This window comes from Onychostoma macrolepis, chromosome 16 (assembly GCF_012432095.1).
Source record: "Onychostoma macrolepis isolate SWU-2019 chromosome 16, ASM1243209v1, whole genome shotgun sequence".
Lineage (NCBI taxonomy): Eukaryota > Metazoa > Chordata > Actinopteri > Cypriniformes > Cyprinidae > Onychostoma > Onychostoma macrolepis.
In genome coordinates, this window is record NC_081170.1 from 25,734,409 (window position 1) to 25,749,939 (window position 15,531).

Genomic DNA, 15,531 nt, shown 5'->3' on the forward strand with positions numbered 1-15,531 from the left:
GCTGATTCACACAAAACTTTGCATGTGTTATCTATAGACACTATTGACAAAAGGTTATCAAAGAATTTTAAATGTGGGGTATGTATTTTTTCAAAAATGCTTTCGAAAACTGAGTCGGGCCGAGTACCAAAACAAACTTGTAGCCAATCACAGTAAGGGGCGTGTCTACTCGTGATGTGGAGGAGAGAGTGATCAGTGCACATGATGGACATTAGCCGAGCGATGACAGAAAAGTAGAGATGGTGGATAAAAAAACAGAGAAAAACGTATACAGAACAAAAGAAGGCTTACACCGTGTCTACACGTAGGGCTGTCGCGATAACCACAATATTGTAACCACTATTGATGAGCATAACCGCAGAGGAATGCAACAACCGCAGCAACCGCAATATTTCAGTGTTTTCTTTTTTGTAAGGTTATGCCCTTCTTGTTTTACACTTTGTGCATGTGTACTGAATATTACTAATGATAACAATGTGTATCATGCTGATTTGCACAGAAGCTCAGTAAATTTGCACTTAAGCCTAAACAGACAGCGAATGAGAGAGAGATCGACTGATCGCGTGCGATTACCTGCGTCTGTCATTCAGGCCAAGTCATATGTGAAAACAGGTTGTCATGTCCAAGGAAAGTGAAATAGCATCAATGCTCTGCTGGTCAGCTGAGCCTTTAAAAGTGACACTCAAAGTTAAAATGATTTCAACAGCGTGTTTCATTACAAATCTCTGAATGAATCAGCGCTTTTGAACGTGTAGTTGAATGAACGGTTTAAAGACTCACTCAAAGACAGTCTCTTGACGCCACCTTGAGGCGAAACAATGAAGCTGCACTGACTGACAGCCGTCTAGAACACGCAGGTGAAATATCAACAGAAAAAGTATCTTGTCAGTCAGATTCGAGGATCAGAACTAACTGTTATATATATATATATATATAGGCTAACAATATACTAATGATCTTATTGTCAGGTTTACGTTTAGTTATGTGGACCGTTATTTTGTCATTCTCTTCTGTTTACTTCACTTCCTGTTTCAACGCGATTTAGTTTCGGTTTTATTGGTTTCTGAATATGACCTCCTTACATCGTAATATGTGCGGTAATACCGCATACCGCGCTATTGAGCCACTCAAAATTACCGCAAGGGAAATTCCTTAACCGCGACAGCCCTATCTACACGGGACAGTTGTCATGCCGTGCCGCAAAAGCTAAAGTCTGTCTACACTGGACTCGACAAAGTGACCATTGAAAATCATTTGAAATTTGTATCAATACCTCATAAATAGAATGCGGCAGCAGTTTACGGTCGGGAATTTACGTAGGTCGCGCCACATCCAGTGTAGACAGCATCACTGATTATAATGAGTTCTATAGTATTTTGTCGTGCCACACGTGTCCGGTGTAGACACGGTGTTACGATAAGGCAAGAAGTAGGACCCGTGTAAATATCGGATCAGCTTTCCAGCGCTGGAGAGAACTCAAGGATACTGAGGTTGCTTTGTTTGTTCTCGATAGGTGAATAACATTGGTTTTGCATTGTTTCACAGAACTAATTGTTGCCGTACATATGTGTGGGGCGGAGCTATCAAAATAGGGGAGAGACCCTTTTGGGGTAGGGGTGTGTTTGTTTTGGTGATTTGAAATATCAACTTTGGCTACCAGAAATCACTTACCCCACCTTTAATTAGTCAAACTGTTTAGAAGATATAAGCCAATTAATACACTACTAAATACAACCCGAATTCTGGAAATGTTGGGACATTTTTTTTAAATTTGAATAAAATGAAAACTAAAAGACTTTCAAATCACATGAGCCAATATTTTATTCAGAATAGAACATAGAGAACATAACAAATGTTTAAACTGAGACATTTTAAAATTTTATGCACAAAATGGGCTCATTTCAAATTTGATGCCTGCTACAGGTCTCAAAATAGTTGGGACGGGGGCATGTTTACCATGGTGTAGCATCTCCTCTTTTTTTCAAAACAGGTTGAAGACGTCTGGGCATCGAGGTTATGAGTTTCTGGAGTTTTGGTGTTGGAATTTGGTCCCATTCTTGCCTGATATAGGTTTCCAGCTGCTGAAGAGTTCGTGGTCATCTTTGACGTATTTTTAGTTTAATGATGCACCAAATGTTCTCTATAGGTGAAAGATCTGGACTGTAGGCCAATTCAGCACCTGGACTCTTCTACTACGAAGCCATGCTGTTGTAATAGCGGCAGTATGTGGTTTTGCATTGTCCTGCTGAAATACACGTCGTCTGGAGGGGAGCATATGTTGCTCTAAAGCCTTTATATACCTTTCAGCATTCGTAGTGCCTTCCAAAACATGCAAGCTGCCCATACGTATGCACTTATGCACCCCCATATCATCAGAGATGCTAGCTTTTAACACTGATGACATGCTGGAAGGTCTCCCTCCTCTTTAGCCCGGAGGACACGGCGTCCGTAATTTCCAACAAGAAAATTTAAACAATTTTAAAATTTGGACTCGTCTGGCCATAGAACACTTTTCCACTTTGAAACAGTCCATTTTAAATGAGCCATGGCCCACAGGACACGACAGCGCATCTGGACCATGTTCACATATGGCTTCCTTTTTGCATGATAGAGCTTTAGTTGGCATCTGCAGATGGCACGGCGGATTGTATTTACCGACAATGGTTTCTGGAAGTATTCCTGGGCCCATTTACTAATGTCAATGACAGAATCATGCCGATGAGTGATGCAGTGTTGTCTGAGGGCCCGAAGACCACAGGCATCCAACAAAGGTCTTCGGCCTTGTCCCTTACGCACAGACATTTCTCCAATTTCTCTGAAACTTTTGATGATGTTATGCACTGTAGATGATGAGATTTGCAAAGCCTTAGCAATTTGAAGTTGAGGAACATTGTAAACATTGAGGAACATTTTAAAGTATTCCACAATCTTTTCACACACTCTTTCACAGACTGGAGAGCCTCTGCCCATCTTTACTTCTGAGAGACTATGTCTCTCTAAGGCATCCCTTTTATTTTACAGACCTGATGTCAATTAACTTAAGTAGTTGCTAAATGTTCTCCCAGCTGAATATTTTCAAAATCCCTGTGCCAACATTTTTGAGACCTGTAGCAGGCATCAAATTTGAAATGAGCTCATTTAGTCGAAAAAAAGTGTAGAATTTTTCAGTTTAAACATTTGTTATGTTATCTATGTTCTATTGTGAATAAAATATTGGCTCATATGATTTTAAAGTTTTTTAGTTTTCATTTTATTCAAATTTAAAAAACATCCCAACATTTCCGGAATTTGGCTTGTATTCAATACAAACTATATCTTCTCTAAACCACTTGATGAATCCAAATTCTTTTGATAAATTTTTGTATTCAGGGTATCTAGATGATAAAAATGTACAAGTAAAAGCATTTGTAGAAAGAATGTAAGAGCATTCTTTCTACCCTCATTAAATCTATGCATCCTCATTAAATTTAAAAGATTGTTTAAAATGTTTTATTTTAATAATAAATTCAATGAGACTAATAATTGGTTTGTTACCAATCAAATGAAATCAGTCATTAGTCATTATTGCACTGCAGAGGTGGCACAGTCACTGTATTTGTCACCGAATCATTCATTCAATCGATTCATTCAAAATGTTTCATTCATTCAGGAAAACTGCTGCGTTCTGCTCTGTGAGGCACAACGGTTCTGCTTTGGCTTTGTATAGTAAACCATTTTTGTTGGAGAAATAGAACAAAAACAGACAATATTGTGTCTAAAATGTAAGCCACGAATATTAACTTCTTGTTTATTGAACCACTGTATAAAATCTGCAGCAAAGAAACAACAGTAATTCAATGGGTCACACTTTACATTAGGTGGCCTTAACTATGTACTTACATCAAAAAATAAGTACAATGTACTTATTGTGTTCATACTGTATTGCAAAACACTATTGCTGCTATTGAGGTGGGATACGGGTAAGGTTAGGGACAGGTTTGGTGGTGAGGGCAGGTTTAAGGGTGGGTTAAGGTGTAAGGGATGGGTCAACAGTGTAATTATAAATGTAATTACAGAAATTAATTACAGATGTAATTACATACAGGTGTTTTTAAAAATATAAGTACAATGTAAAAACACAATAAGTGCATTGTACCAAATGATTAATTCAAATGTAAGTACACAGTAGTTAAGGCCAACTAATATAAAGTGGGACCATTCAATGTATGACTCCCACTAGATTGCAGGACAAATAACTTCTAACACAATACCATCATTGGTAAAAATCTCCTAATGACTTCCATTTCAACATTTCAAGACTTCATCAGAACCATGTTCAACTCCACACTACTCAGAAAACAACTGTACTCTTCACAGGTTCTTGAACTACAGTCTTTCTTTATCTGAATGTCACTAGAGAAATATGCTTAGTGAAAACCTTTAACTCAACAAATTTATCTTATTTGATAAAGTTTTTGTCCTTCAATTTGTTTCAATACTGTTTGAGCTTCATGGCTGAATATACGAAACAGATAAGTGCAAGGACTGCCTAAATGGAATTTAAAAGTACCTAACTAAATGTGCCTTGACTTCAAATTGTGTGTTTTGTTGTACTGTGTGCACATTGTATTCTGATGTGTTGTGTATATTAGTGGAAAACAATTAATTGTAGTGTGAGATCCAGTAGGAGTAAGAATTCCTTATAGAGCAAGAAAACAATTAACGGCTAATTAAGAGTGAGACACCCACATGCAAAAGGAAAATGTATGCATGGGGGAAAATCCTAAGACCTGTTCAGAGCTTCACCTATGACTATAAAGGAAACTATTTGGGGTTAGTTCACCCAAAAATTCAAATTGTGTCCAATTACAAACCCGTAAGACTTTCTTTCATCTTTGGAACACGAATTAAGATATTTTTGATAAACTCTTGAGAGCTTTCTGACCCATAGACAGCACCGCAACTACCATGTTCAAGTCCCAGAAAGGTAGTAAGGACATCGTTAAAATAGCCATGGGTGTCGGAGCCAATAGCCTTGTGGGCAGCACACCGACATAGTGTCGTTGCAGTTTGGGCGTCCCGAGTTTGAATCCCGGCTTGTGGACCTTTCCCGATCCCACCCCCTCTCTCACTCCTACACTACACTGTCCTATCTAAATAAAGGCAAAAAGGCCAAAAACAAATCTTAAAAAAAAAAAGTCAATGCGAAATCAGTGGTTCAACCTTAATTTCATGAAGCTACGAGAATATATTTTTGCGCATTCTGCACAAAGAAAACAAGTCATTATTTTTGTTTTCTTTGCGCACAAAAAGTATTCTCGTACCTCCATAAAATTAAAGGGGTTAAGAACTGCCTCTGTTTTTTTATTCTGCTCTGAGGTCCACTTATAATGTTATCAAGATTTTTACATCAAAAAACATCATAATTTACAAGTAATAGGTTATTCTCTGTTCTGTTTTTGAGCCCTCTCATTTGAACGCTCTGTTTGAATAGGTGTGGCAGATTGTAAGCTCGGAAATAAATGCCCACTGCTATGATTGGCTTACACTTGTATGTTTGACAGCCTACGTCCTTCACAGATGGACGCTGCTGTGCTTTAGGTTAAAACAGCATTAATACTCATATCAAATGATCTGTTTAACAGATAAAGCAATAGTGATCATGTAATAAAAACAGTTACTCACACTTGTGTGTTGCGACCTTACTGTTGGATCCAAAATAGTCGGCACAGCATCGTCTTTTAGTTTCAATCTTTTTGAAAATCCCGTGTCAAATTGTGCCTTGTTTGTAAACGAATCCATTGTAAAATGAAGTGAACAAAGGACAGAGTTCTTACTGACACGGTCTGGAACTTCATTACAAATAAAGTTCATCCACTGTTTCCTAATGTTGGGATCAGAAGGAAGGCAATGAAAAGACTATTTTTTCCAAAACGTGGCACTGCACATTCGCCTCTCGTAAACATTACATGCACGAATCGGTGGGCAGGGCTAAATAGACAGCAATGTAAAAGCAGGCATTGATCTTCTTCTGTGGAGGCAGTGTTTAGCCACACTATTATGTCATAGAGTGGCACATTCCATAAGCCGACGTTTTGGCAGACTGGCTTCAATATAAGCTGTTTTTAGACTAACGAGAACATTTTGAGTTCCAAAATTACAGGATGTTTTTATAATACAATGACCTCTTATAGGTAAAAGTGAATTTTGGTTTCTCAGTTCATGACCCCTTTAAAGGTGCACTAAGCGGTTTTTTGAAAAACGCTTTTGACCATAGTGTCAGATCGTATCCCAAAACACACTTGTAGCCAATCAGCAGTAAGGGGGCATGTCTTGTAATGACAGGGAGAAGAGACCACTCAGTTTGAGTGCACAGGACGGATATTAGCAGATCAATTATAGATAGAGAGAGATAGCGGATAAAAAGGAGGATTATATCAGAGAAACAAAACATTAAAAAGAAGGATTACGATCAGGCAAGAGGTAGGACCCGTGTAAATATCGGAGCAGCTTTCCAGTGGTGGATAGAAGTCAAGGAGCGGGAAGGGCTCGAATCGTACGCCGAGGTTGGGTTGTTTCTTTTTGATAGGTGAGTAATGTTGATTTTGCTTTGTTTCACACAACTTATCCATGTTGGCTTTTCTTTGAATATGCTTGTGTGTCATCTTCACTTGTTTCAGCGATCATAGTTGCCATGGTTGTGTACGTACGTGTGGAGCGGAGATTTCAAAATAGGGGCGAGGTCCTGTTGGGGATTAAATTCGCTTAGTGCACCTTTAAAATTGAACCACTTATGTCACACAGACTATTTTAATGATGTTACTAGGGCTGCCACTAACGATTATTTTTATTTTTATTAATCTGTCGACTAATTTATCGATTAACCGATTAATCTAAATGATTAATTTCCCACAAAAAAATCAACAATTTTAATTAAGAATATTTTATTAAACCACATGAAATCCAAATTTCTATAAAATCCTTTTTTTAAAGCAAAAGTAAAGTGCAACAGAGTGCAAGAAGCAAGTGTCCATCTCATAGTCCAAATCACAAACCACGTGTTCTAGTCTACTAGTAATAAAATTATAATAAAAAAACACTTTTTAAAGGAGTATTTACCAGAATTTATTTAGGTGAAAAATGTAAATGTGCAGTATTTCTGGAAAATTAAAAAAAAAAAATTAATTAAAAAAATACTTTTTTATATAAAATCAATTAATTGGAGATGCTTTTGATTATTAAAAGAAAGAGTATAGAAAAATGAAAATGGGAAAAAAATGAATTTGGAAATAAAACGGATTTCATAGGGCCCTATAATTATAATATATATATTTTTTTTTTTTGTGGTAATAAAAATAGATTTAAGTGAACAATAGCTTTTAAAATGACTTAAAATACATATATAATAGCAATGATGCAATAATAATTAGTTCAAATAAAGTATGCTAATGTAGATTACGCACAACAACAACAAATTAAAGTGCATATACTGTAATTATATATTATATAATATATAATTATATAATATAATTATATTATTAAATCATAGCGTTTGTGAATTCACAATTATGCTTAATTATGATTTTTAAATGGGTTTAATATAACATGCAGCCTTGGAAAATAGTCAAAAAATGTGTTTTATGGATTCTCGTCCGTGAAATGCGCCACTTCCGGTATTCTTCCGGTTAGTGGACGCGAGCAAAATGAAGTCGATGATTTTTAAAAACCGGATAGTCGACTAAAATCGACGAATCGCAGCAGCCCTAGATATTACCTTTCTGGTCCTTGAACGTGGTAGTTCCATTGCTGTCTATACAGGGAAAGAAAGCTCTCTTTGATTTCATCAAAAACATCTTGATTTAAGTTCCAAAGATGAACAAAAGTCTAATGGGTTTGGAATGAAATGAGGGGGAGTAATTAATGACAGAATTTTCATTTTTGGGTAAACTAACCCTTTAAAAAAAATAAATAGATACTAGGTGTCAAACCCTTAGGAGTCGGCAAATTACTCAGAGCAATGCATTCCTTTAAAGGTCCACTGAAATGCTTTGAAACACGCAGCGTTATTCTATGTGTTGATGTCATTTCAACTGTAACAGGAAGACAGGGCAGGACATATCAAGCAGTCCTGCCCCCTTTTTTAAATAGCATTTCGTTTAAATCACAGTTTGGATCAGAGCCGTTGAGCTCGGTAAAGCCGCATTTGACAGCATATGACAGCCACAATCTCATCCATATTGCTATAAAATGTGGCATTCACCATGCAAAAAATATTAATTCTGTGAACAAGTGACCGGTTACAGCAGCAGCTTCAGTGTCTATTTATAGTGTAGGGGGCGGGGCGCTTTGGATTCTAGAGAGTATTTGATTGGACAGAAAGTTTGATGAGAAGCTAAAGTGCAGGGTGATATCATCAAAATCGTTGATCCATAATGGCGAAAGTGAGAGACTATAAGTTTTGAATGCTTATATCTTATAAACATGAATTTTGTCATTGTTTTGGAGCACACTAGCTTATAGATAATCTTACGTCTAACATATTCATACTAAAAGCCAAAAAACTTCAATTTTGATTTCATGGGGACTTTAATTTTTCATCCTCTAACAAAGTGTTCCAATACAAGGGATCTTGTGCGTGGGTTAACACTTAAACTCACTTCATAAACAGACATCAGGATTCCTACCCCTTTTTGTAGACAAAATATTTGAATAGAACTGCATGTTGTCTAGGTAGCAAAATATGGTAACATCCTAAACTCTAAAATGACCATATAAACTATGATTTAAACAGTTTTACAGTTCAAATATCACAATTTTTGACAAAAACAACAGGTGATATAAAAATGATAAACATCACATTTCTGTCTATATGATTATATGTTATATATAATTTGTCTGCATTTTTATTCAGTCTGTCTGCTTTTTTTGTTCAAATTCATTGCATAATATAAAAACTGAGACCAAGAATGTAACAAAAGTTACTTCTTTCTGAATCTCATTGGATACTCGCATTCTGAGAAGATGGAGTGGGAATGCTCAACAACTGTTCAAGCTTTAAATAACCACAATCGTCCACTGCTTTAGCTATGTAATGGGGTCTGATTACATAAAAGGAAAGGGGGGCTGTGGGTAAGATCCACAAAACAGACTGTTGTGTTGTCAGAGCGGCGACACTGGCTAACATTTAAATGGCTTGCTGAGATACGTTACCATCGCCAGAAGTTTCTGTTTCTGTGAGACTGCAATTCCAGTGGAGAGGAATTTGTCACACCTGTGTTTACTTCTCATGAGGACTGACTTGAATACCAAATACACAGTCAATTTAAGGTACTTAATTTGGAGGTAGAAAAGCTCAGCAAACATTCCATTCAATAAAATGGAATAATAAGCTATTGAGTCAAGAGCGGAGGTGACAAAAGGTGTGAGAGGTGGAATACAAAAGCATCACTGGCAGAAGAACAGACAGTTATTTGTTTTCATTTCCTAGTTACTCTTCTCTCATGTGACTGCTAGAACGTTATCCCAACAAGTCAAATGCCATGTCAACTTCTTTTGTTACAGACGATTAGATGTGTTATCGCAAATAAAAGCAAATTTCAGAATTTTGCAAATCAGAATTTGGAATGTTAATCTATGCAAGTCATCTAATTGTGCATTATCAAAAACTATAGACTAAAGAGACTTTGGTATTATTCAGATTTTCTCATTCCACGACAGAATGTCTTGATGTTCCAGTCACCTTCACATTTACTTAAGAGTTCAACAAGTGATTGGTGTGTGGCTTAATCAAAAATGGTTATCAAGATGGCTTGAAATAAAATGTTTTTATAATGTTATGAAATATGCACACTAGAATGCACCATCATCTAGATAGATCGATAGATAGATAGATAGATAGAGTTACAAGCATTTATAACACTCAAATCCGTAAAAACATGGACATTTAGTAAGGGCTCTATAACAAGTTACACTCACCCTACAGGAGGTCTGATCGTAGCGTCTCCCAAATTCATCTGTCATAAACTAAATCCGCTTTGTATCAACGCAATTTACTCGTACGTCCAGGCGGGGACATTGGAATTCAATTTCGCACTTATTCATATAAATGTCACCTTTAAAGAAAGAACATGAAAAATATACTTCAGCAGTTACAGAAAACACAGCTGACCAGCACCAAGGTGTCACACGGTCATGTATTCAGAAAGACTTCACTATTTACCGCGCTTCTAAGTTAGATGTTGACAAGTGTTTAATCTACACACTTTCTTTCTTAAAAATTGAAAAACAAATAAAAGCATTCAAACGTTTCACTTGTCACAAAAGAGAACATATGCAGTATAAGTTTAACCCAACTATTACCATTAAAAAAAAAAAAAAAGTAAAACTAATATCGTCACCGAAATACCACCAAAATATAAAGCAGTGAAATACTTACGTGGATTCAGCTTCATCGACAACAGCGGCACAGGAGTTCAATTCTATTCTAATCCATCCACCAGGCAGCGCCGTTCCCGCGGCTTCTCGAGCGCGCGCTCAACGGCAGCCTGAGCCAGGAATTCTGTGCGCGAGAACGCGCCCGCTGGAAGCGCGTGAGCTTTACAATAAACAGCACTGATACAGCGAGACTGTCAATAATAAATGACTCTCACCGCCTAAAGGCGTTTAGCTAAAGAACAGTTAACATTAGCGTAACTGTCAAGACCTAGTTTTACGTAATTATCAGGAGAATTCTTGTAATATCAATATGGAACTGCTATATAACACAAGCTTTTACCATGGTAACCGTTAAGCTGCAACAAAAACGCCGTCCCTTAACATTCAAATAGTGTTTACTCCCAGCGTCCCTAGCGTTTATTATTCTTTTGCGGTCTGCCTGATTGGCTCGCCGTTAATATGTCCCGCCCCTGTCCATTTAAGCAGATCCTCGGATCAGTTGCGTTGTCACCTCATGAATAAAATAGCCTACGGTTACACTACAGAAGTGTCGATCTATATATGTAGGAAGCATTACAGTTTTCTATTTATTCATAAAGAACTTTGACAAATATTATATAACAAACTGAAGGACAGGACCTTCCTTGTCTGCTCAATATGAACAATCAAAATCCCCAACCACTTTACAACTGTCTTCCCAGAATTACAGATGCACCGTAACCCTAAGAGGGCGTTGTAACACTTTTAGCAAGAGAATATTTGTAAAGGTTAAAAGACATTTGAAGTAGCCTACTGGGAATGTGTAATTTTACATAGAAAATAAAGCTGCATAAAAGCTTATTCAAGCTCAAATTTACATATACATATTGTTCTGTGTTAATGCTTATTTTAATCAAATGAAATTAAATGTGAGTAAATCTGTATGTCTATGTGTCTGTGTGTGCATTTTTATGTATTGCAATTACAGTTGTAGGCCTATGCCCCTTTTTCTTAATTGAAATGCCTCTACTAATTTCTCAGTTTAAAAAAGGCTAATGTGAATTCCAAATGAATTGATTTAATGATACAGACAGCGGTTTGAACTTCTTAATGGCCTTAAAGTGAGTTTAGGGCCCGCCTCTGGGAGGTTCAGGAAATAGCACCTCCTGTTTTTGTAAAGCATTTTGACTGACAGGATCACAAAAAATTTCACAGATTCAGCTGTCAAAACCAAGAGACATGACAGAGGACCCAGGGACTGTGGCTGGTAGGTTACTATGTAATTATGCTACATTTAAAATTAGTTTCTACTTAATAATATACTTATATTATAGGACATTATAATTTGTTTTAATTGTGTTTTTAACAGCAATTATTACAATTTTAAATCATCATTTGTTAAAAAGTAAACCATTTTTTTTTAAATAAATGGAAATCCAGCATTATTATGATTTTATTTTATTATGAAAGTTCACCCAAAAGTGAAAATTCTGTCATCTTCTGTCAATTCTGTCATTTACTTACCCTCAAAACCTGTTTTAATTTCTTTCTTCTGTTCTCCACAAAAGAAGATATTTTGAAGAAGCTGCTTTCCTGTAGCTCAAATAGTAGAGCATGGCGCTAGCAACGCCAAGATCATGGGTTCGATTCCCAGGGAAAGCAAGAGCTGATAAAATGTAAAAAAAAAAAAACTGTAACTTGAATGCAATGTAAGTCGCTTTGGATAAAAGCGTCTGCTAAATGCATAAATGTAAATGTAAAATGAAGAAGATTCAACCGCGTACTGTTTGATTTCCAAAATTCTTCAAAATATCTTCTTTTGTGTTCAACAGAAGAAAAAAACTCTGATTTGGAACAATTTGAGGAGTGAGTAAATTATGACAGTTAACATTTTTTTGTGTGTGTGTGTGTGTGAACTATGCTTTTAAACATGATATAAGTCATGTAGGTGAACATTTAACATCTCGTCAGTTTACAACATGTGAAGAAAACCATGTCTAGTCTGACCAGTAGATGTCAGGAGAGCACAAACTAAAATTCAAGTTCCTACTTGGGGTGTCATTTTATTTTGTCTACTTTCAAACCTAAAGAAACCAATGTTGTTAAGATTTCATATTACACTATAAACATATTATAAATTATATATTATAAATAGACCTATTATATATTATATAACCTAACAGTGTTCTTTGTCTGCCCTCCAAGCTACAACATCGGACTACAGTGAATACTATGACCTAAATGACAATGAGACGTCATCACCATGCAACAATGGTAACATAAAGGCCTTCAGCGAGGTTTTCCTTCCCACCCTGTACAGCATCGTTTTCATTCTTGGCTTCATCGGAAATGGCCTGGTAGTGTGGGTCCTGATCAGATACCGTCAAAAATCCAACATGACAGATGTGTGCCTCTTCAACCTAGCTCTGTCTGACCTACTCTTTCTTGTGTCACTCCCTTTTTGGGCTCACAGTGCCATGGACGAGTGGATTTTTGGCAAATTTATGTGTCATATCATAGCAGGTCTCTTCATGTTGGGCCTGTACGGTAGCATCTTCTTCATGGTCCTTATGACACTGGATCGCTACATTGTCATCGTCCATGCCCATAGCATTTTTTCCAGAAATCGGTCTGCAAAAATGGGTTTGGTTCTGGCCTCATTTGTATGGATTCTCAGTCTGTTTGCATCCCTCCCTAATATAATTTTTGCCAAAGAGAAAACGGATAGCACCAAAACATCCTGCAGATCTGATTTTCCTGAAGGTACAGCCTGGAAGTCATTTACTTACCTTAAGATGAACTTCCTGAGCTTGATTTTCCCTATGATTATTATGGGCTTTTGCTATTCCCAGATCATCCCTACTCTGCTCAGCATAAAATCCCAAAAAAGGCACAAAGTCATTAGACTCATCCTGGCTGTGGTGGCAGTTTATTTCCTTTTCTGGACTCCATACAACATTGTCATGTTTCTTATGTTCCTGCAGAGCAAAGGCCACTTGTTTTCTTGTGAGTGGCAAACTAGTTTAAACTTTGCCATGCAATGGGTGGAAACAATCGCCTTAAGCCACTGTTGCCTCAACCCTATCATCTATGCCTTTGCCGGACAGAAGTTCAGAGGAGCAGTTCTTAAAGTCCTAAAAGAGCAGTTTCCATTGTGCTTCAGCCAGTGCACCACTCTGTCTCGACAGTTATCTGAACGCAGAAGTTCAGTCTTCAGCAAATCTTCTGAATATTCCTCCACGCAGATTGCATAGAGCAAACGTTTTCCCTCATAGCTATTTTCATTCGGAGTAGCTTTCTTCTTTTTTTTTTTTTTACTAAACCCAAAGTTCCCCTTTTTAATGAATGTATATTGCGTTCTTGAAAGTTGTCTTTGTTCTGTTTTTGTTTTTTTTTTACAATTTTGATAACTATAATGACATTATGTTAAGTAGCAGAATGCAGAAGTTGAAGCTGTTGCAAATGTGCTCCTCTTTGTGCATGTATATTGCTCACATTTTAGATATGCAAATCGTAGCCTTGGAATTATAAAGTTCTATCTGACTTTTTTGTCAAAATGAAGTTATTCACAAATTCTTATTCTGTGACAATTTATTTACATTATGTGATGTTTCTTTTGTAAGCCGTGTACATTTTGGGCCTTTTTTTTAGAAAACAAAAAGGGTTCTATCTACAGAAGTCTATGGAATGCAAAAACTTTGAAGCTTTGAAACTTTGAATTGCTCAGAATGCAGATAGAACCTTATAATTCCAAGGCGACGAAATGATACAGATAATTTAGAAATGAATTTCCTCAGGAATTTTAAATAAACTCACTTTTAGTTTTGCATCACTTTTAGTCAGTTTTTGCATCAGGGTTTTTGCATGACTTGTGATCTTTCTTAAAGAAATGCATTTAGCCTATATTTTGAATGTTGCTTTTAAGATTTTTAATGTTAAGCGTCATTTAATAAAATATTTGATGGATTAAAATTCATTGTCCTGGTGGTATGCATTTAAACTAATATACAGGAAACACATTCATTCTTATATGACCACAAAACTACAACAACAAAAAAATCCTTCAGGTAAAATTCCTTGAAATGCTAGAGAATTATGACGTGTTATAGCAGGTGGGTTTATGTGAAGCGGTGGTGGGAGGGAGGTAGGCTAATTGTCTACGCTATGTCACAAAGAGGAAGAAGTCTGACGCATAGCTGTAAACCACATCTGCGTAAGTGCTTATCTATCTATGAAACACGTGGAGCCACAGTCTCAAGCAAGTTCAAGGTCATTTCTTTAATAATACTCCCACATTCTGAGAGACTTTGCTTTATAATGTCACTTTTTGTGTTTTTGTTTCATCAAAAGAAAGGGTTTGAGGTTAATCATTCATTTTAGATCATGGATATTGGGTTGCACTGTCATTCATGTGACAAGGTAAAAATATTGTGGGCAACCACTTTGGGGGGACTCGATTATTGTGGCAAGGTGCATTACAGGCTTTGTTTTCAATCCTGAGAGTTGCTGCTTGATTGTACCGAATCAGATGAGAGGTTTCTTCTGCTGCCGGATGAGTGCAGATCAGTTTGTAAGATGAACAGATGATGTTCCAACATCCTGTATCTATCACAACATGTGCTTTACCTCCAAGAAAATGGCAGTGAAGTACAATAAGACTACTCTTAAAAAAAGAGACTTAATGACAACATCATATGCACACGTACACATACTGTAAAGAATAGCACTTTTGCACTTTTAAGTCTTGCCTTATTTGAACTCATTCACAGATGTGGCCATTTTTAATTTGACTGTGCAAGGCCTCCGGCGTCAGTCGCTTTCTGTTATTTTAGCTGTACAATAGCAATCTGTTATGCCGCTTGATAATAATTTGTATATATCGATATTTATTTATTTTTTGTAATCGTGAGGAGGTAAATATTTGCATAAATAGTTTTATTGTTACTGCATTATTGCTATTATTTTACCAATAGCAACTAATGAATCTGATGTGTGTGTGTGTGTGTGTGTGTATACACTGGTAAACTTTTATTTTGGATGCGATTAATCGTGATTAATCATTTGACAGCACTAATATATATATATATAGAACGGTGATTAAACTGGCTTGGAACCACCTGTACATTAAATGGTTTTAAT

The 15,531-nt window shown here is 36.5% G+C and overlaps 2 protein-coding genes across 9 annotated transcripts in view; one reads left to right on the forward strand and one right to left on the reverse strand.

The window, feature by feature from the left end:
- Positions 1-10,779, reverse strand: part of cobl (cordon-bleu WH2 repeat protein) — a 95,082-nt gene extending 84,303 nt beyond the window's left edge. For 6 of the 8 annotated variants that reach the window (XM_058745906.1, XM_058745905.1, XM_058745903.1 and 3 more), the window contains exons 1-2: positions 10,415-10,779; positions 9,955-10,091 (exon numbers count right to left, since the gene is read on the reverse strand). In XM_058745906.1, the coding sequence (XP_058601889.1) occupies positions 9,955-9,992 (38 nt within the window). In that variant the 5' untranslated portion in view covers positions 9,993-10,091; positions 10,415-10,779. Of the gene's footprint in view, positions 1-9,954; positions 10,092-10,414 lie in introns of those variants that run through there. The other 2 variants (XM_058745900.1, XM_058745902.1) reach the window with 2 other exon arrangements.
- An 840-nt stretch (positions 10,780-11,619) lies between these two features.
- On the forward strand, positions 11,620-14,348 carry LOC131522038 (C-C chemokine receptor type 5-like). The gene is made up of 2 exons (XM_058747255.1): positions 11,620-11,659; positions 12,598-14,348. The coding sequence occupies exons 1-2, from the start codon at positions 11,632-11,634 to the stop codon at positions 13,644-13,646; spliced, it is 1,077 nt and encodes a 358-aa protein (XP_058603238.1). The 5' UTR covers positions 11,620-11,631; the 3' UTR covers positions 13,647-14,348.
- Positions 14,349-15,531: the final 1,183 nt, after the last annotated feature.

Bases quoted from the DNA above. Each gene is read 5' to 3' on its own strand.
- LOC131522038 (XM_058747255.1), top strand. From the start codon at position 11,632: ATGACAGAGGACCCAGGGACTGTGGCTG. The intron at 11,660-12,597 runs GTAGGTTACTAT...CTGCCCTCCAAG, and splicing joins GGACCCAGGGACTGTGGCTG to CTACAACATCGGACTACAGT.